General features: G+C 42.0%; 1 protein-coding gene across 2 annotated transcripts in view; it reads right to left on the bottom strand.

Moving 5' to 3' along the window:
* Window positions 1–4,456: 4,456 nt before the first annotated feature.
* The window catches only part of LOC138948669 (GTPase-activating protein and VPS9 domain-containing protein 1-like), a 47,321-nt gene continuing 31,447 nt past the window's right edge, over window positions 4,457–20,330 (bottom strand). For both annotated transcript variants that reach the window (XM_070320254.1, XM_070320255.1), the window contains exons 21-26: window positions 10,913–11,047; window positions 10,159–10,282; window positions 9,716–9,782; window positions 8,259–8,373; window positions 7,311–7,449; window positions 4,457–4,831 (exon numbers count right to left, since the gene is read on the bottom strand). In XM_070320254.1, the coding sequence (XP_070176355.1) occupies window positions 4,556–4,831; window positions 7,311–7,449; window positions 8,259–8,373; window positions 9,716–9,782; window positions 10,159–10,282; window positions 10,913–11,047 (856 nt within the window). In that variant the 3' untranslated portion in view covers window positions 4,457–4,555. The remainder of the gene's footprint in view (window positions 4,832–7,310; window positions 7,450–8,258; window positions 8,374–9,715; window positions 9,783–10,158; window positions 10,283–10,912; window positions 11,048–20,330) is intronic.

The raw sequence follows: 20,330 nt of genomic DNA, 5'->3' as shown, positions 1-20,330 counted from the left end.
GAACGAAGAAGAAGACTGTACTGTGTGAACCTAACCCTTTGTTCTTCTTTTGTTAAGAATGCACTGACTTTTGGTATGCGACAGAGAGAAAAAAACAATACTGTATGTTAGGAACTCATTTTTCCCTCTCTCCCTCTCTGTAAGCCATTCTACATTAACTTCTGCAATACAGTTTTAACCATGTAAAATAACAAAAACTATCTGTGAAAAATGAAAACAGACGCATAAATTATTAGGAAACGGAAGCATCTTTCTTTCTTTCTTTCTTTATTTGGTGTTTAACGTCGTTTTCAACCACGAAGGTTATATCGCGACGGGGAAAGGGGGGGAGATGGGATAGAGCCACTTGTCAATTGTTTCTTGTTCACAAAAGCACAAATCAAAAATTTGCTCCAGGGGCTTGCAACGTAGTACAATATATTACCTTACTGGGAGAATGCAAGTTTCCAGTACAAAGGACTTAACATTTCTTACATACTGCTTGACAAACAGAAGCATAAATTATCAGGAAACCAGATGATACGTTAATAGACCAAGGTCTAACAAACCGCAGCAGCAAAACTATATAACACTGCAAAAGAAGCATCACCAAAAAAACCATGAACTATACCTGCATGTCTAATCTACATTCCATGGTCTATGCCTATATTAGGGCGGGGATATAGCTCAGTTGGTAGCGCGCTGGATTTGTATTCAGTTGGCCGCTGTCAGCGTGAGTTTGTTTGTTTGTTTATTTGTTGCTTAACGTCCAGTCGACTACGCAGAGCCATATCAGGACGAGGAAGGGGGGGATGAAGGGGGCCACTTGTCAAGCGATTCCTGTTTACAAATGCACTAACCCATTACTTGTGTCCCAGCAGGCTTTAGTAAAACTAAATTAATACCTACTGGAAGATTACCAGTTTCCAGTATGTTAAAATAGGCTTAACCTATCTACTGCTGGACTTACATCAGAACACTAACAGATTAAACTATACATGAATCGCGAGACAAGCGGCAAGAGAAGAGATTTTTGGAAAAAATACAGGTGAATGAGCAAGAAGGCAGAAAAAAGAAAAGAATTCATGAAGAAAAAGAGAGCATGACAGGAAAGAGGAACCAAAAATCTACCTAACAGCAAACTAGAAAGCTCCTGCGGTTCCAAAAACAGGAGGGGCCTTTAATTTCATAACCGCAGTGCCCCACTGCGGGAGTCAGCGTGAGTTCGATCCCAGGTTCGGCGGAAATTTATTTCAGAGTCAACTTTGTGTGCAGACTCTCTTCGGTGTCCGAACTCCCCCCCGTGTACACTACATTGGGTGTGCACGTTAAAGATCCCACGATTGACAAAAGGGTCTTTCCTGGCAAAATTGCTTAGGCACAGTTAATAATTGTCTACCTTTACCCGTGTGACTTGGAATAATAGGCCTTGAAAGGTAAATATGCGCCGAAATGGCTGCAATTACTGGCCGTATAAAATTTCATCTCACACGGCATCACTGCAGAGCGCCTAGAACTGTACCCACGGAATATGCGCGATATAAGCCTCATTGATTGATTGATTGATTAAAAAGGTTACTAGAATGCTAAGGGCCATGTATTTTAAAAATTACTGTAATTTCTAGAATGCTAAGGGCCACGTATTTTAAAAATTACTGTAATTTCTAGAATTCTAAGGGCCATGTATTTTAAAAATTACTGTAATTTCTAGAATGCTAAGGGCCACATATTTTTAAAATTACTGTTATTTCTAGAATGCTAAGGGCAATGTATTATAAAAATTACTGTAATTTCTCATACCAATACATCTGGCCAAGAACTGACACAAAAGATAAACCACACTCCCTCGGTTACTCAGTAGAAATTCATACCAACTAGTAATGTTTCTACTCTTCCACTGGGTCAAAACTCACCAAATAAAATTTGAAATCAAGCTGTTAATACAAAAAGATACTAGCACCACTAATGCTCAAACTAATACAGGGATCACAATAACCAGACATGTCCAGTATTTTACCTGTAAAAATCTGAAAATACCCGAGATGAAATCAACAACCGGCCAAACATACTCGTTGATAAATTTGTATTTCGTCATACATGTACCAATTTTTTCCTCAAAACTTTAACACAATCATCATATTTGGTTCAAACAGTCGTCGTAAATCAGTGACCATTTTCCGCCTAAACCAGGATTTGCAATTACCAGTTTGAAAAATAGATCACCGTCTTACTAAGCAGAAGTTCCCTTGTCCTACTATTCGTCTATCCTGAACGCCTTCAAAACAGAAACGTAGGGGAAATTGTGACCAGCATTTTGTTCTTATGAGGTAGAAACTACATCTAACACACAAACATAAAAACATCTTTGTATGCATGAAAACTAAGAGACCGAATACTTCTATAAAATAAATACCACTTCCACACAGAAATTATGGCTGATCACTTGGTCGACCAAAACAAAATAGTTGGCTTCACTCCATTCAACAGAAACAATTTTTTTTGTATGGTACGTATTTACACTCACGCGGGTGGTGGGACCAGAATTTATGTTTCCGTTAAAACGAAACAAATTAAAAGTCTTAAAAATGCAGTATTTTTATTTCACTGCACTATACATACATCACACAACAAACATTGTCACTGGGTTTTCACTGTTTGTGAATACTTTCCCTCTAATGAAAGCACCAATGCAGCAAATTCTAATACACATTGGTTATGCTTCACAATATACTACATTAACCTGGTAATGTAGTGTACAATCTTCATGTTTTCTTACTTCATTTCACTGACAAGATGGACTGACACAATGCCCTTTTTTGTTAAGGCATACCCCCGAAATAACTGAAATACACACACACACTCTCACTCACACACACACACACACACACACACACACACACACACACACACACACACACACACACACACACACTAACTCACTCATTCACAAAGAAGTAAACAACACAGTCACAGGTTTTCAGTCAAAGTGTCGTTGTCCCAGGCAAAAACTAACAAGCTCAAGTAAAATTCAGATTATCCTCATCCACAAAAAGCCCAAAACTGAGAAAAAAATCTTGATGTGAAGAAAATAATCTTACGACGGAATGTGGTGGAACTACAAGCTGAGATAATCGCAATGCGGGCAGTCGCATACGTAATCCTCTCTTTCTATCAAAATTTACATAACAAGTTGATGTGCATCTCTCACCCTTGCACAAAAAAAAGGCAGAATGAAAAAAAATTTAAAAAAACACAGCAGCAGTTTGTTATTTCAGTTGCTACCACTAGACAGTGAAGAGTCTACAATTCAACCAATCAATTTTGTTTAACACTAACCTAACATACTTACCTGAGGTGATATGTCAATTCAAAGTGTACTTAGATTTACAGTGTTACTCCTCCTGTGTTCGTGGATGAAATTCATTCAAGACTCTCTGTCCTTTTCTTGTGCCCTTTGTTTTTGACTCTCTCTCTCTCTCTCTCTCTCTCTCTCTCTCTCTCTCTCTCTCTCTCTCTCTCTCTCTCTCTCTCTCTCTCTCTCTCTCTCTCTCTCTCTCTCTCTCTCTCTCATCATCATCAACATTATCATCTCTCTCTCTCTCTCATCTCTCTCTCTCTCTTTTTAATTTTTAATTTTTTTTTTTTAATTTTTTTTTATTTGAATTTTTTTTTATTTTTTTTTATTTTTTTTTAATTTTTTTTTTTATTATTATATAATTGTGTGTCTATGCGTCCCAAGGACAGATTGTAAGAAAAGGCGTAGCCTTAAATCTAAATCCTTGTAAAATAAAGTTCAATTCAATTCAATTCTCTCATGCACACACAGACAGACATTCTTCCTTTCTATCCTTCACACCTAGTTGTACCAGAACTTTCAATTCTCGGGTTCACTTCAACAAATCTTCACCCATTGCAAACCTGGCAGTGCATCCTTTCAATAATTTATAAAACCTAAACACACACAGTGTATACTACAAACAATCTTTTCTTGGAACCCCCCCAAAAAAAGTAAATCTATGAAGCATTCATCAGGGGGAAAAATTCCATGTCAACCCAAGAAAAACTCCAAGGCAATCCCAAAGAAAAAATATTTACCGACCTGAAAAATCTCACAAGGCCTCTACGCCTCAGCCTCAGGGAAAATAAAAAATCCCAGGCATTCCAAAGAGTGAAGACACCCCCTCCCCCCAAAAAAAAACACACACACACACATAAAAATGTCATCAAATTTTTTTTTTAAATCGCAAGGCCTCTACAATTCAGCCTAAATAGCAAAAATTCCAGGCATTCGCAAAGACAAAGACAAAATTCCGACATCGGCCTCAAAACCATCCGAAGGCTTTAACGCTTTAAAAAAAGCACCCCCAAAAAAACAAAAACAAAAAACAATCTCAAACATTCACATACAGTACATTTTTTTCCACATCAACGTAAAAAAACTCCCGAAGTCTCTCTAAGGGGCCTACGCCTCCCCCCCCCCCCCCCCCCCCCCCCCCCCAAAAAAAAAATCTCACACATTCACATACATTTCGTTCCACATCAACGTCAAAAAACTCCCGAGGTCTCTCTAAGGGGCTTACGTAGCGCTGTAGTCCATGGTTTTGATGAACTCGACGGCCGAGCTGAACTGCATCCACCAGTACTGTTCCTCGCCGTGCAGCCGGTTCTTGTAGAAGCTCTCCACGTATTGGATGGTGGAGAGGAGACAAGGGGGATTGGCCTTGATCAGCACGAAGATGAGGACGGGCATAAAGTCGTCAGCGGCGGGCACGGAGCGCTCGTTAGCCAGGCTGAGCAGGTTCATGATTGTCTGCGAGCAGCGCAGCACGCACTTCAGTTTGTCCTTGGGAGTCTGCAAGGCGAACACACTGTATGATACAACGCGTGTACACACGATGGTGGTTAAATTAAAAATGATGTTATTTGTGCTGTCTTCAAACCAATGGATTGTAAGAAACTGTTTTGCTCAAATATGCACCACAAGTATGGTAATTGGGACAGTTGTACAGAAGTTTTATCAAACATTTTGGAACAGCTCCACCTCGAGGCCTTAAGGGTAATTGTCGGAGCAGTTAAAGGAACAAGCCACCAAAAATTATATCACGAATCAGGCTTCAGTAGTTTAAAACTAAGACGGGAAAAACATAAATTAATTTTGTATCATAAAATGGTACATGGGAAATGTTCTCAGAACGTGGCTGATTTATTGCCTCCTCTTGTCTCGACTGTGAACCCCTATCATAGACGAAACCCACTTGAACGGGTCGTACCACCACACAGAACTGAATTGTATAATAAGTCATTTGTTCCCAGCACTACCCGAACATGGAATTCTCTACCAGATAATATCAAATTAACAAAATCAATTAGCCAGTTTAAACAGTTTTTATGTCGTTCAGATAGTAAAGCTCCTCCTCAATATTATTATGGCAAGAGAAAAGACGGAATTATACACTGCAGACTAAGATTAGAAATGAGCGATTTAAATGATGATATGGTGAAACGTCACTTAAGTGACAACCCGACTTGTCAGTGCGGATATCGAAATGAAAATGTTGAACATTATTTATTATTTTGTAGTAATTACGATGATGTCCGAAGACTAACTATACACACATTACCGAATGATCATCAAAATGTACAATGTTTATTGTTTGGTCTGCCAAACCTACGTTTTACCGAAAACATTGAAATATTCGAAAAGGTACATAGCTTTATAAGGTTAAGTGATAGATTTTGATTACCCTGTGGTCACCATGTCAATGATCCAGTATTTGATTATTGGCAGGTCATGCTGTTTTACGTTTTTACTGAAGGTCAAGTTTTGAGTGAATCTTTTTATTAAAGGTTTTTCTGTGTATTCACATGACTAACCTCAGCTTAATTAGTTTGTACGACAATGTAAATGAAATTTTTGCTGCTGCAGAAGCATTGATCTAGCAAGTCTGTGAAAGTCTCTCATCGTCTCTCTGACCCCCTCCTCCCCCGGGATCTCCCCGATATTGCAGTCCTTCCCGTCCTCTGTCACATCCTCTAATTCTTTTGCTGCATTTTTTCCTCTTTTTTGTGTGTGTGTGTAAAAATTGTATCTTGTTTGTCTTGCGTTCTCATAAGAGTATAAGTGATTCTATGACCTTGACATAACGTGAAATAACAATTCCTATCTAGATGTACATATTTATAACCACACTTAATATAAGCTTAGCTTGTTGTGTGGCCACAAATGTTTATATCGTATATACATGCCACCCTGTATTTCATTAATAAAATCTTGTTTAAACCAAGTATGGTAATTAATAAATCAAAGTGAGTGAATGAGCTTCTAGGTGCTGCTCCTCTACTATGCTGAAAACATAATTAATCCAGCATGGCAGCTAGACAGGTAGTGCCCTCTATGACGCAGTGTATCTCATGCATGTAACAGCTACACATACACAAACGCCATTTTGCATCGAGGGAAGTATCTCAACCCTCACAAAGAGTGCCCTTACTTTGCTTACTTTACGCAGGGTTCGTACAGTGTTTTTGTTCTAAAATTCAAGGACTTTTCAAGGACTTTCAAGACCTTCTGAAGAGAAAATCAAGCATCCCTTTACCTTCAAAGCTCGCAATGAAACGCTCGCTAGTTATTATACCCCCTTCCCGCACGCTGATTTAAATCATTGGATGTTCAAAAACTAATGATTACATTTTTTATCAAAGGCGACAGATTCGTAGCAGACGATGGTTTTAAAGCTGACAGACTCAAAAGGGACTGTAGGTTACTGTTCAACTTTTTCTTTGAGGTTATCAAATAATAAATCATTGCAATAGTTTATTGTGGGTGGTTGTTGTGTGATCAGTTTGCAGCATCAGAGTTTTCAAAGACTTTCAAGGATCTTGCCAGTTTTTTAATCACTTTCAAGGCCTTGAAACTGACCCCTCCAAATTCAAGCGCTTTCAAGGATTTCAAGCACCTGTATGAACCCTGTTTACGAAGTTGAATTAAGCTTTTTTTAATACACTTAATTTTGCAAAGACCAAAGTGAAGGCAGTCGTAATGTGAGGTAGCATTATTTGTAACGCAGAATCTTATGGTATAGCTTTGGAACCGATCTGAGGGCCTTTGTTCTTAGATAGTATCCCTTGAAAAATGTTATCACTTCTTCTACTACTTCTTCTTCGTTCATGGGCTTAGACTCCCACGTTCACTCATGTTTTTAGCACGAGTGGATTGTTACGTGTATGACCATTTTTACCCCGCCATTCAGGCAGCATATGCCGATTTCGGGGAAATGTTATCACTGAATACAATTATATTTTCATCATCTACAAAATACAGCAAGGTTTACCTTGTAAGCATTGATCATGAGTATTTCATGTTGAGCAGCGGGCCAGGGGCACTCAAAGTGGTAGACGCGAGGGATGCGTAGGTCTTTGTGCGTCGGTGACATCAGGCCACTCAGCTTGCGGATATGCTGCTGCGTCAATCTGACGACACGACACTTTTATGTTGGTACTGAAGGTACAGTGGAACCCCCCTTTTAAGACCCCCCAATTTAAGACTTCCTCCTTTTCTAGACCTGGTTTTCTCAGATTTCCGGAGGGGGATTCTACTGTGTACATAACACTGTTATTTCTTCACTAATCCACTAAGACTTTCTTTCTTTATTTTGTGTTTAACGTCGTTTTCAACCACGAAGGTTATATCGCGACGGGGAAAGGGGGGGAGATGGGATAGAGCCACTTGTTAATTGTTTCTTGTTCACAAAAGCACTAATCAAAAAATTGCTCCAGGGGCTTGCAACGTAGTACAATATATTACCTTACTGGGAGAATGCAAGTTTCCAGTACAAAGGACTTAACATTTCTTACATACTGCTTGACTAAAATCTTTACAAAAATTGACTATATTCTATACAAGAAACACTTAACAAGGGTAAAAGGAGAAACAGAATCCGTTAGTCGCCTCTTACGACATGCTGGGGAGTATCGGGTAAATTCTTCCCCCTAACCCGCGGGGGGATCCACTAAGACTAAGAGCTTCTATATCAAAACTCTATCAGGAACAAAATTCAACTGTAAAGTTCCTTCAGCATACATGTATACACATAAAAACATACACAGAGAAACACACACACACCCCCCCACCCTCGCCCCAAACACACACAAACAAAAATTTCACAAACTCAAGAAATCACACAGTCACCTCCCCTGTGTTGCCACCCTCCTGCCCCTTCCATCCCCCTAAACTTTCACATCCCATTGGAAGCGTGTAGGACGGAGGCTGATCAACTTACTGGTCTCGCAGGATATCCCCGTCAGCGTTGGGGAACATGGCGTGCGAGTAGATCCGACTCATCAGCAAGCGCTCGATGGCCGCCTGCCCCAGGTCAAGCTGAACTTCAGAGGCAGCTGTCAAACAGACATTCAAAAATAATATTAACAGTTTTTATTTTGGGTATCTTACTGCAGTGGAACCGCCCTTTTAAGACCCCCCAATTTAAGACTCCCTCCCTTTTAAGACTTTTTTCTCCAGATTTTCTGTTCATAACCTCTGTAAATTTACCTCCATTTTAATATTCTCTCCTTTTTAAGACCCGACTGTCTCAGATTTGCGGAGGTGGTAAAGAGGGGGTTCCATAGTAGTTTAAATCTGAAAATACTGAATGTGAAAGTATCTAACAAACAATCAAACCAACTATTTTTTTACTATGTTTGACAGATTTGGTTGTTTGTTGTTTTGTTGTTTTTGTTGTCAAGAAATGTAATGAGGTAATCTCAATGTATGTTAACTTGATTTCACGTCTTGCCTGAACGGATTGATCACTACTCTTTTGGGTGAACAATCAACTTTCTCATCACTCATACCATGTTTTACCCGGGGGACGAAGATCTCAAGAGCAGTTTATTGAGATTCAGAAAGATGTTCATGATTGTAGACGCAACAATCCAGAGGTTAAACAATGCAAACACAGACACACATACAATCCCTTGAAGGTAGAAGATGAACAGGTAAGGAAATAAAAATGGTCACATATTCGTATGCAGAAAGAAGACGGGTGCAGTGGCGTGGTGGTAAGACGTCGGCCTCCTAATCGGGAGGTTGTGAGTTCGAATCCCGGTTGCTGCCGCCTGGTGGGTTAAGAGTGGAGATTTTTCTGATCTACCAGGTCAACTTATGTGCAGACCTGCTAGTGACTTAACCCCCTTCGTGTGTACACGCAAGCACAAGACCAAGTGCGCACAGAAAAGATCCTGTAATCCATGTCAGAGTTCGGTGGGTTATAGAAACACAAAAATACCCAGCATGCCTCCCCCGAAATCGGCGTATGCTGCCTGAATGGCGGGGTAAAAACGGCCATACACGTAAAAATCCACTCGTGCTAAAAACATGAGTGAACGTGGGAGTCTAAGCCCATGAACGAAGAAGAAGAGGAAGAGAGGAGTATGCAGAAAGAAAGTAAGACCATACAGGCGCTTGCGATAGACGATTTTGGGAAATAACTGTGTCAGGCTTGTATGGGTTGTGAAAGAGTGAGTACCCTTACTCTACCTCTGACAAATACCTTCACACGTGTTTCTGACACAACCCGCGCTTGTGATTGGCCCTTCCAATGTTTGTCCCGAGTAAAAAAGCAAGGGCATTCACTCTTTCACAACAAATACAAACACGACAGAGTTATTTTCGGAATTCATCTATTCACGTGCCTACAGTAAACAACAGCAACAGTGATACCATTGTAAAGAGGTTTACCTTTCCACAAGTCATCCTGCATCATATCGTTGTACATTTCCCTCAGAAAGGTCTCCACCAGGTGTGTCTGCAAAATCAGCACGTATGGCATTACAAATCTTTTATTCAGCAATTCAATAAATATACAATACAATACAATACAATACAATACAATACAATACAATACCATACAATAATAATTGATTATCTCAAAAGAGGAATTACATTGTGGCTGACCACTTAAAACATTAAAACACATCAATATGTTTCCACGTGTTTCCGACACATCCCTCGCTAGTGATTGGCCCCTCCAATGTTTGTACGAGGTTTTGCAAGAAAAGGTCACTCTCCCACAACCTATACAAACCCGGCCGACTTATTATTTATGTTCTATTCTATAAAAAAGGGAGACTGAAAGAAGAAAAAAATAAAAAGCTGGTGTTAGTGTTACAAATTTATCTCACCTTCTCGTCAGCCATTTCCAGTTTCTGAAACATTGCGATGAACTGCAGAACTCTCTTCTCATGGCGCTCAATGAACAGGCGCACACACACGTTGATGAGATGCTTGCCGATGATCTCCTTATCTCTGAAATACAAGAAAAAAATGTTGTTATTTCACTTCATACAAATTAACTGCTCTCCTTTATATTTCATAATTTTTCCCTCGTCTTTTGTATCTAATACAATCTTATTTTCCCCTCATCTTTTGTATTAATACAATCTTATTTTCCCCTCATCTTTTGTATTAATACAATCTTATTTTCCCCTCATCTTTTGTATCTAATACAATCTTATTTTCCCCTCATCTTTTGCATCTAATACTATCTTATTTTCCCCTCATCTTTTGTATTTAATACAATCTTATTTTCCCCTCGTCTTTTGCATCTAATAGAATTACATTGTGCATGTTGTTTGTTTTGAGAGGAAGCCTCTACACATCATTATATTGTGTGTACACATCCATCTCACACGGCATTAAGTCTCAGGAAACATGAATACACGCTTGCAGGAAAAAAAAATATGGGTAGCGCCGTATGTATGGCAGCTCGCTTTCCCCGGGGAGAAAGCAGCCCGAATTTCCATGAGGGTAACCTCACTGGACTGTAAATCTTATCCAATCCAATCCAATCCAATGTGTTACTTGCACTTTTTTTGCTTTGTTTTTTCGTGTTTTTTATTTATTCTCTTGTTTTGAGATGGGTTACAGTGGACTTACCTTTCCACTCTATTGAGCATTTTCTGGAGGTGAGACACGGCTGACAGAAGTCCTTGCCGACAGCGAACCAGATAGGATATGTAAGCAGCTCGATTTCTGTACTCCTCACGCAATGACTTCAGCAGCTTTTTACACCTGTAATCACGGAATCATGGATTTAAATTAGGCCTAAAAAAAAAAATAGGTGTGGTTACGGTAACCCGACCTACCCTATTTTTAGGGGCGGATCCTATAACTTTTTATTGCATTTGTCAAAAAAAAAATAAATAAATAAAAAAACCAGTGCAAAAAACGCAATGAAAGCGAAAGCGCCCGTGTCGCACACTTATTTCCCTGTCAAGTAGGTTTAATTTGTACACATTAGAAAAAAAAGTTTAAAAAAAAGTGATTGCCTACCTACCTCACCCTATTTTTTTTTGGCTATGTTACCGTAACCACACCTTTTTCTTTTTTTTTGGCCTTATTGTCACTCTGTTTACAGCATACTGATTTCTTTTGTTAAACACTCAGTGAAAAACATTTCATACAATTCAATAGCACCTAATGAGAAACGACACTGACTAAACAAACCAAGATGTCTCTTCCTGACCCTCTCTTCCAAAGTCAAATCTCCGACGTCAAAATCGAAAGAAAAGTTTGAGAAGACGTCATAGCGTGAATAATGGCCTCACATTAACAACCTGTCACTTATTCTGCATGACTACCGAAGAAGTGAAAAATTATTACGAGAACAAAGTTTGTCGCGGTGACTTCCTGATATTAGCAGAAGACAATTACTGGTAAGGTCACCACCAGGCTGTTGGGATATCATTGGTAATAAGAAGGGGGATTTGATCAAACGGGGAGGAATGTAAGAGAAGGCTACTAAGAGGGTTGGGTCTACCAAGACATCTTGGTCAGAGAATAGTACCGTACTTTCCGGGTTACAAGGCGCTACAGCGCATAAGGCGCACCCCCTTCTTTTTAAACAAAATTGTAATCCAGTCACCCATTGGGCGCAGGGGGCCGATAGGGCGCACCAAAATTAAACAAGAAGAGCAAACGCTCGATCGAGTCACTTTCGCAGTTCTGAATATTATATGAGGCATCAGATGGACAGGAAGAAATTGCTATTCACAACACAATGAGTCACGTTCACATAAAATTTGAGCCCGGTCACTTTTATAGTTTCCGAGAAAAGCCCAACGTTAAGTTGTGTGTTGCCGAACAGAAAAGGCTAGTTATCTCCCTTGTTTTTCTGATAACGTTCGTAAAAGGCTACAGATGTAAATACTTTGATGTAAAGAATAATCCTACAAAGTTTCAATCACATCCGATGAACTTTGTCAAAGATATAAAATGTCTAATTTTTCCTTTGACGCTGACCTGTGACCTTGAAAAAGGTCAAAGGTCAACGAAACCATCGTTAAAGTGTAGAGGTCATTGGAGGTCACGACTAAACAAAATATGAGCCCGATCGCTTTGATAGTTTCCGAGAAAAGTCCAACGTTAAGGTGGTGTCTACGGACGGCCGGCCGGACGGACGGCCGGCCGGACGGCCGGCCGGACAGACTAACACTGACCGATTACATAGAGTCACTTTTTCTCAAGTGACTCAAAAAGTATACCGGTAACAAACGGTCGAAGAATGAAAATAAGCCGCACATCAAAGGAAGAATACAGAGTGGAAATATGTGTGCTCTGTGTGTGCGGCGAGATCAAAGGCAGGTCCATTGTGATGCCTTGACACTGACCTTCTTCCCAGGGGTCAATGACCCAGTTTTTGCTATGAGAGGTGGTTCCCCTGTCATAGATCTGAGAGAGGAAACACTTCCTGCACCGGGGTCAGTGACCGAGTTTAACCTATGGGGCGGTCTCTTTGATGTCTTGAGAGGAAACTTGGCCAGGGTAGTACCTAGTAGCTGAAACATGTATTTTTTACAAGTAAAATGACTATTTCTAAGAATACTCACCTCAATTTAACTAATAGGAGTTACCTTACTTACGAGTGCTAGACTGAGAAGCGTCCTATGTTACCAGTACTAGACTGTAAACAAGGTCGCTAACTCTAGATTTCCGTCGGTATACCATTTAGGGGAGTAGTCTCCCTTTGTCGGTAGTACCTCTCTGCGCATGTGCCAATGCCCATAATCCCCAGTTTCAATTCGAAGCTATTAAGTCAATAGCGGGGTTGGTGGGAGGGTCTCTGGTTAAATTGAGGTGAGTATTCTTAGAAATAGTCATTTTACTTGTAAAAAATACATATTTCTTTCGAATACATCACCTCAATTTAACTAATAGGAGAATAGATAACAGGCTGGAGGGTTGACTTTCGATCGGTAATCTAGTGTCACCTCACCCGACTCAGCCCATTTGTCCGGAATCCCCCCTGTAAAATCGGGGGAAGAAAAGGATAGATCATCGGACTGAGAAGCAAGAAATCCTGAGTCGGGCGAGTGGCAAGTTGCATTGTTGCCACTGTGTCAACTTGCTCCAGAAAGGGACAATCGAAAGAAAGTCCCACCTGTCAATGTAGAGCTGGTTTCTACTCGATGGTCGTTACTATTCCTCTGATCACTTGTCTTTATCAATGTTGGGTTATGGTTATGACTTGCCATTATGCGCCTTGAGCGACCCAACTCCCCAGCAACGTAAAGTTCTGCAGGCGGATCAGGTGAACGACCTAAAAGATGAGGAATGGTCAGAGATAACAATTCCTCTAATACCTTGAACTTATCACCAAGGTGCGTCTCTGCGACTGATCCTCCATTTAAGGGAGATTGACAGAGTTTCCAGAGATCCTGTAGAATTCTGGTCTGAGGCACCACTTTCCATGGCAAACAATTGTGCCAGTCGCATGAATGAATATATATCCTCTCTGAATTTACCTCTCTAATGAGGATGGTAGGCACAGATACCAGTGTAAATTCAGGCTGACTTAGCTGTTCCTCCTGCGTGACAGGGAGTAAGCGCAAGTGCGCTCAGCAGTACGGTCACTGTCTGCACCTTTCCTGTGCCTGTCTCAACGCATGTGGGGGCTATAAGCCTACCCTTAATGGTTATAGGTACCATTTGTCCTAGAATAGCCAGTGAAATACAGCCAGCTGTATTGCCTTTACCCAAGGGGAAAACCTGCTTCTTACTTTGAAATTCCACACTTATAGCGTGAGGGGGTCCCCAGTGACCATGGGCATCTCTGAGCCACTATTGGCTGAATGACCGCTCTTGTCTAACTCAAGAGGGTGCCATGCCTGGCATGCAACTCACTGAGAGGTCCCATTTGTGATTTCAGCAGGACCGTTTTCTGGCTTGATCAGCCAGGTCCTTGATCTAGGTTTTCTGTAAACATGGTTGTAGGTGGCATCTGCTGGGTTGTCTGCCCAGCATAGGTTTTGTGGGTTCTGGGACACTCCAGATTTCTGTAGAGCTCACAAGTTCTTAGATGACTATGCAGTGATGTTCTCCGGCCTATGGCCGAAGGTGCACTATCTTGGGCTGATGCAAAGTTCTGCCCCCTGGTAGTTGAACTCACAAAGATGTCTTATGTTGTGATCTCAGTAGTACTTCTGCCTAGATCACCCAAGTCCATATCTGGATTATCAGTAGGCGTGGCTGCGGGCGGCAAGTGTTGCATTGTCTGACCAGCATAGCTTTGTGAGCTCTGGGGCACTTCAGCTGTTTGTGGAGCTGAGCTCTAGGGTGACTATGCAGAGTTGTTTTCAGGCCCCTGCCTGAGGCAGGAGGTGTACTCTCTTGGTCTGATGCATAGTTCTGACTTGACAAAGGTCTTAGTCAGCACCCGAGTTGCCACGTTTCTCGCCCAAAAACGACGCGTAGCCGTAGACTGGGAGTGAGTGAGATAGGCTGGTGTGGTATTCCTGGCTCCAGCTAGGATCTCACTGTGTCTCTACCTCAGGCTCTTCGAGCGAGGGAGAAAAGGCTGGTGTGGTATTCCTGGCTCCAGCTAGGATCTCACTGTGTCTCTACCTCAAGCTCTTAGAGTGACACAACTTATACTCACCCAATAACCTTGTGTCACCGTAGACTGGGAGCGAGGGAGATAGCCTTGTGTGGTATTCCTAGCTCCTGCTAGGATCTCACTGTGTCTCTTTCCTCCAGCTCCTTTAGCTTTTGAGTCCAGGCATCTGAGAGTCTACATATGGATATGATGGACACATTCACCCACTGTCAAAGGTATTGCCGCACTCATTATGCCTTTCGGGGGAGGAATACCTCTAGGTCTTATCTCTGTGGTCCAGGGATCTTAGAGCGCCAGTTGTAAGAGGCAAACGAAGCTTGTCCAATTCAAAGTTCGGTTGGAAGGGGTGGCTAAGCCTTCCCAAATCCAAGGGTGTCTGTGGCCGTACCCAATACCCCTAAGGTAGAGGAAGCTCTTCTTGTTCCAGGAAAATTTGACTCAATGATGGAGGGACGTATGGTTTACCGAGTCCAAGATGTCTGGCAGCACTAATCAATCCGCATGGGCTGAGAGGTCCTCCTTGATCTATGAAATCTGGCCCATGGATCTCATAGTGCGGATGGCTGGCCAGACCTCAGACTATCTCTCAGTGTCCTTCCTGGAAAGTCCATGGAAAAACGGGCGGAGTCACCTCGGGAGACATTCCCTCTTTAGTCAAGTCTGTCCGTCTCTGAAGCATGACGTAGGTTGAGTGCTGTCCCTGTTGAAGGGTTTTGCCTTGACTTGGTTTGTTTGCTTAACGCCCAGCCGACCACGAAGCGCCATATCAGGGCGGTTCTTGACTTGGTCCAAGGATGATAACCATGAGGTTTTGTAGCCTAAGGACTGCCTGACCCTGGGGTAGGTTGTCTTCCAAAAGCTGCTGATCATCTCAGGGGCACCTGCCCAGTGATCTTAAACGGCCCATCCCTTCTCTAGGACGTCTACTGTCGTCTCTCCTGTTGATGCTTCTGCCAGAGTTGTTACCATTATCAGTCGAGATGTGACCTGTTACAGGTGTCGGACATCCTCTGTTGAGTGTCGACTGTACAATCTGACATTTCTATCATCATCCCCTGGCTGATGCGGGTGTCAGATGACATTCAGGAAGAAGGGGCAACTCTTACAAGTTGTTACGCTGAGTCCGTCCACAGGTCATGAAAGCATTCTGTACTTGACGATCTCAGAGCACTTCTTCCCCCGTCTCTGCGTTATCTCCAACAGCTCCCCGCCTTGTGATGTAGCCTGAACATGCTCACCCGTGTTGCCCGACGCTTGTATGGCAAGATTCTTGGGCCTGTTACCCTGTTGAACAAGCTCCACTCCAAGTGTGAGTGATCTTCAGAGTCGTTTCCTCAGGCAAATGTCTTGAGACACTTTGATTCCTCGTATCTTGGTACGCAGTGTCTGTCTTGTAGCTGTGTATCCGAAGGAGACATCTAGAGACCTCAAGAGCTTGCAGTATGCATGGAAACTGATGTGACTACTATACCCTGTTCAGTTGTCCACCGCTGTTTGACTGGTGATCTGTATGCAGATTGCAGGTGCCATCTTGTTACTGGTAGGGCGGCTCCCCGGTGTGAAGGTTGTAGCCTCTAACCATTAGCTCTCCATTCCAGGTGATGAAGATAACTAGGAGGCTCTAGGCATTCTCCTCACACTCCCAGACTTCTGTGTAGCCGGGCACTGCTGAATATGGTCAGGCGTGAAGTGTTGGTCTAGTTCCAAGAGCGTTAAACATTAGGTCTTCCTCAGTCCGTCAGGAGGTGGTAGACAGGCAAAGGGGGGCGGGAGCTGTCCTTCCGGTGCTGAAGCATCGCTACAGGCAGTTTGCAGCACTGAATACTGGTAGTCAAAATGCATGAAGCCACCATCATGATGGGGAACCCTGGCAAAGATAGTGGTGGGAGGGGCCCAGTCCTGTCAACAGCCGTGTTTCGGGGTCACCTCAAGGGAGAGGTTGCAGACGAGGCTGTAGCTACCTCAGGGAGATTCTACTCATGTTACGCCCAGTGGACGTCTTGCCTGACAGCTGGAGGGTCTGTCATAAGCTGTCGCAACGATCCTGGGAGTTATCAGGGCGAAAAGGAAGCCTGTCTCTTCCTGTGCTTACTGGAGGTATTCCCCCAGAGCGCCCGACATTGTCTGTTTGGTAATGACTACGTATATATAAATACATGTCAATATGACTTAATTCCCCCTCGTACTGATAACGGCATGGATGTGCCAAGAGTTTATCCAGTACCTTTCTCATGAGAGTAGCCGCTCTGTCTAGGAGGCATAGTTAATTGTGTGTTGTAACAACATCCGTTTAGCAAATTTGTTTGTTTGTTTATTTGTTGCTTAACGTCCAGCCGACTACGCAGAGCCATATCAGGACGAGGAAGGGGGGGATGAAGGGGGCCACTTGTCAAGCGATTCCTGTTTACAAATGCACTAACCCATTACTTGTGTCCCAGCAGGCTTTAGTAAAACTAAATTAATACCTACTGGAAGATTACCAGTTTCCAGTATGTTAAAATAGGCTTAACCTATCTACTGCTGGACTTACATCAGAACACTAACAGATTAAACTATACATGAATCGCGAGACAAGCGGCAAGAGAAGAGATTTTTGGAAAAAATACAGGTGAATGAGCAAGAAGGCAGAAAAAAGAAAAGAATTCATGAAGAAAAAGAGAGCATGACAGGAAAGAGGAACCAAAAATCTACCTAACAGCAAACTAGAAAGCTCCTGCGGTTCCAAAAACAGGAGGGGCCTTTAATTTCATAACCGCAGTGCCCCACTGCGGGAGCCGTTTAGCAAATATGTTATATTTTCCATAATATGAAATGATAAACATTGTATCCCTTGTATGAACCTGACTAGAGCCAGTGTTATTTAAGGGCGGCCTCTTATTGTTAGGTCCTGTTGTCTACTTCTGAGAACCTAGTCGTAGGATTAGGTGACAACAGTAGAGATGTGGCCTTGTTAAAGGTCAAAGGCTTAGGTTTTGCCTACGAACCAGGAATAAGTAGAGGCATGACAACATTATAGGAAGCTCCCCTGTGAGTATTATTCAGAGCCTTGCTCGAACTTGCATGTTGTGAAAACTCAGCTGAGTGTAATACTCATGTGTTAACAACCAAGTTTATTCATGCCCCTAAGGCATGGTTTCAACTGTATATTATTCATAACATGTCATTCAAGTGTAATGTACATCAATTGTGCACTGGAACAGAACATAAGTATATATGTGTGCCTGTTCTAATTGAATTTGAAGAGCTGTCTCCTGGCACTGTGGTATCAACAGATTTTAGCTGAGTGTAAATCTCAAAGTGTAAACACTTGAGTTTATCCATAAGTTAAATCTTTTACCACTCAGATAGCTGATTTAAACACTCCATGAAAATGGAATTTGTAACATCAACTGACTTCTTTGATACCCTTTGCCAAGAAAAAAGGATTATATCCCAATAAAGATGTCCCATCTGTGTTTGCATACACTTTAATTCTTCCTTGTCAATTTAAAAAAAAAAAAAATTATTTTTTTTTAATTTTTTTTTATTTTTTATATATTTATATATATATAATGTGTATGTATGCACGCATACAAGTTTACAAGTTAATCAAGTTAAGTTGGCAAGGAAAGTATTCTTTATCCAATTTGAAGAAGTACCACCACGTGGTCTCTGTGAGTCCACCATGATCATCTGATAAAAATACCAAAACCATAATCTGCCAACCGCAGAAAACATCGTTTCCCAGAAACATAGGAGAGAGAATTACTTGCCTTTCTCTGAGAGTAAAGGAAGTTCCCTCCGTAATATTCCCGGAGGCGCATATCTCAATCTCAGTGTTTGGTTTTCTTTCCAAGCGGGCGAGGTTTGTTGTTATTCTTCGATACAACCCGCTTTCAGTTCTATCAGCGTTCAAGCGTACTGCGGTCCGTATCTACGCTGCCCGCAAAAGTCATCGCAGTTTGTAATGACCGAAGTATTCATACGCCATATGTAACATTCGCGGGCGCTCTGTGCCTTCAGTTCAATCAGCGTTCAAGCGTACTGCGTTCCGTATCTACGCTGCCCGCAAGAGTCATCGCAGTTTGTAATGACAGAAGTATTCATACGCCGTATGTAACCTTCGCGGGCGCTCGGTACTTTGTACGCCTAAAAATTCGGATCAGAAATGCGCTTCCGGTCGGGATAACGCGCATGGTAAACCTCGCTGTAGTTGATAAAAAGCTGTTAAAACGCAAAAAACTTCCGGGTAATTTCGAAGTTGAAGGTCTTGTTCGTATTCCTACATTGATGTGTAGGGTGACCTGCCGTTGCTTTCCATTGAAAGCGGCAAGGTAAGTTATCGTTCGCGGAGTTCTATTGCGCCAATGAAACCGGTCCAACCGCTGTAAATATCTGTTCGACATTCGTAACGACTGAGTAAAGAATAGTTGTCGTTCAATTGCATGTTCACTAGTTAAAAAAGACAAGTAACGGAGCCTGTTAGGCTCTGTGTGTCAACAAGGTATCATTGATGATTGAAGTACCTTCTACTTATGACCAAGTAACTTTGTTACATTTTTAAGCCGTTTCACTTTCATTTTCACGGTTCGTTACGTTGTTCAACGTGATGAATCATTGAATGTATACGGGCGTAGTAATCGCCCTTAAAAAGGAAAGCCCAAACCGTGATTGAAGGTGAATGTTGTAGTTCCTGTGAAGGAAGTCTTCTTAGACGGGAAAGGTCTAAATACACGTCTAGCTCCCCGTAGCAAGAAATTGAAACTGGGGATTATGGGCATTGGCACATGCGCAGAGAGGTACTACCGACAAAGGGAGACTACTCCCCTAAATGGTATACCGACGGAAATCTAGAGTTAGCGACCTTGTTTACAGTCTAGTACTGGTAACATAGGACGCTTCTCAGTCTAGCACTCGTAAGTAAGGTAACTCCTATTAGTTAAATTGAGGTGATGTATTCGAAAGAAATATGCATTATCACAAGTTGTTTGACTGGTACTCAGGTGGTGTCTTTGATTTTTTTCGTATTTCATACACGGATTAGGCGCTTCGTTATACAAGACGCAGGGGTCAAACTCGAGGAAAAAAGTCGCGCCTTATGACCCGAAAAGTACGGTATTCGAGATAAACAATAGTGAAAATGACGCAGTGGAAATGATTGATATGCATTACGTAACTTATCTTGGCAGTTGACAGAAACCAAACCAAGGAACAGGACCTATATCACCCGTGAGGGATCTATTAAGTGAGCACTCAGAAGAAAATGGTCGCCATAGTATCAGCTTGCCGACCCTGGTAGAACATGGTCGCCATAGTATCAGCTTGCCGACCCTGGTAGAACATGGTCGCCATAGTATCAGCTTGCCGACCCTGGTAGAACATGGTCGCCATAGTATCAGCTTGCCGACCCTGGTAGAACATGGTCGCCATAGTATCAGCTTGCCGACCCTGGTAGAACATGGTCACCATAGTATCAGCTTG

This window comes from Littorina saxatilis, linkage group LG15, assembly GCF_037325665.1.
Source record: "Littorina saxatilis isolate snail1 linkage group LG15, US_GU_Lsax_2.0, whole genome shotgun sequence".
Classification (NCBI taxonomy): domain Eukaryota; kingdom Metazoa; phylum Mollusca; class Gastropoda; order Littorinimorpha; family Littorinidae; genus Littorina; species Littorina saxatilis.
The sequence above is the reverse complement of the archived record's forward strand: the minus strand, read 5'-3'. Positions and strand labels throughout refer to the sequence as shown.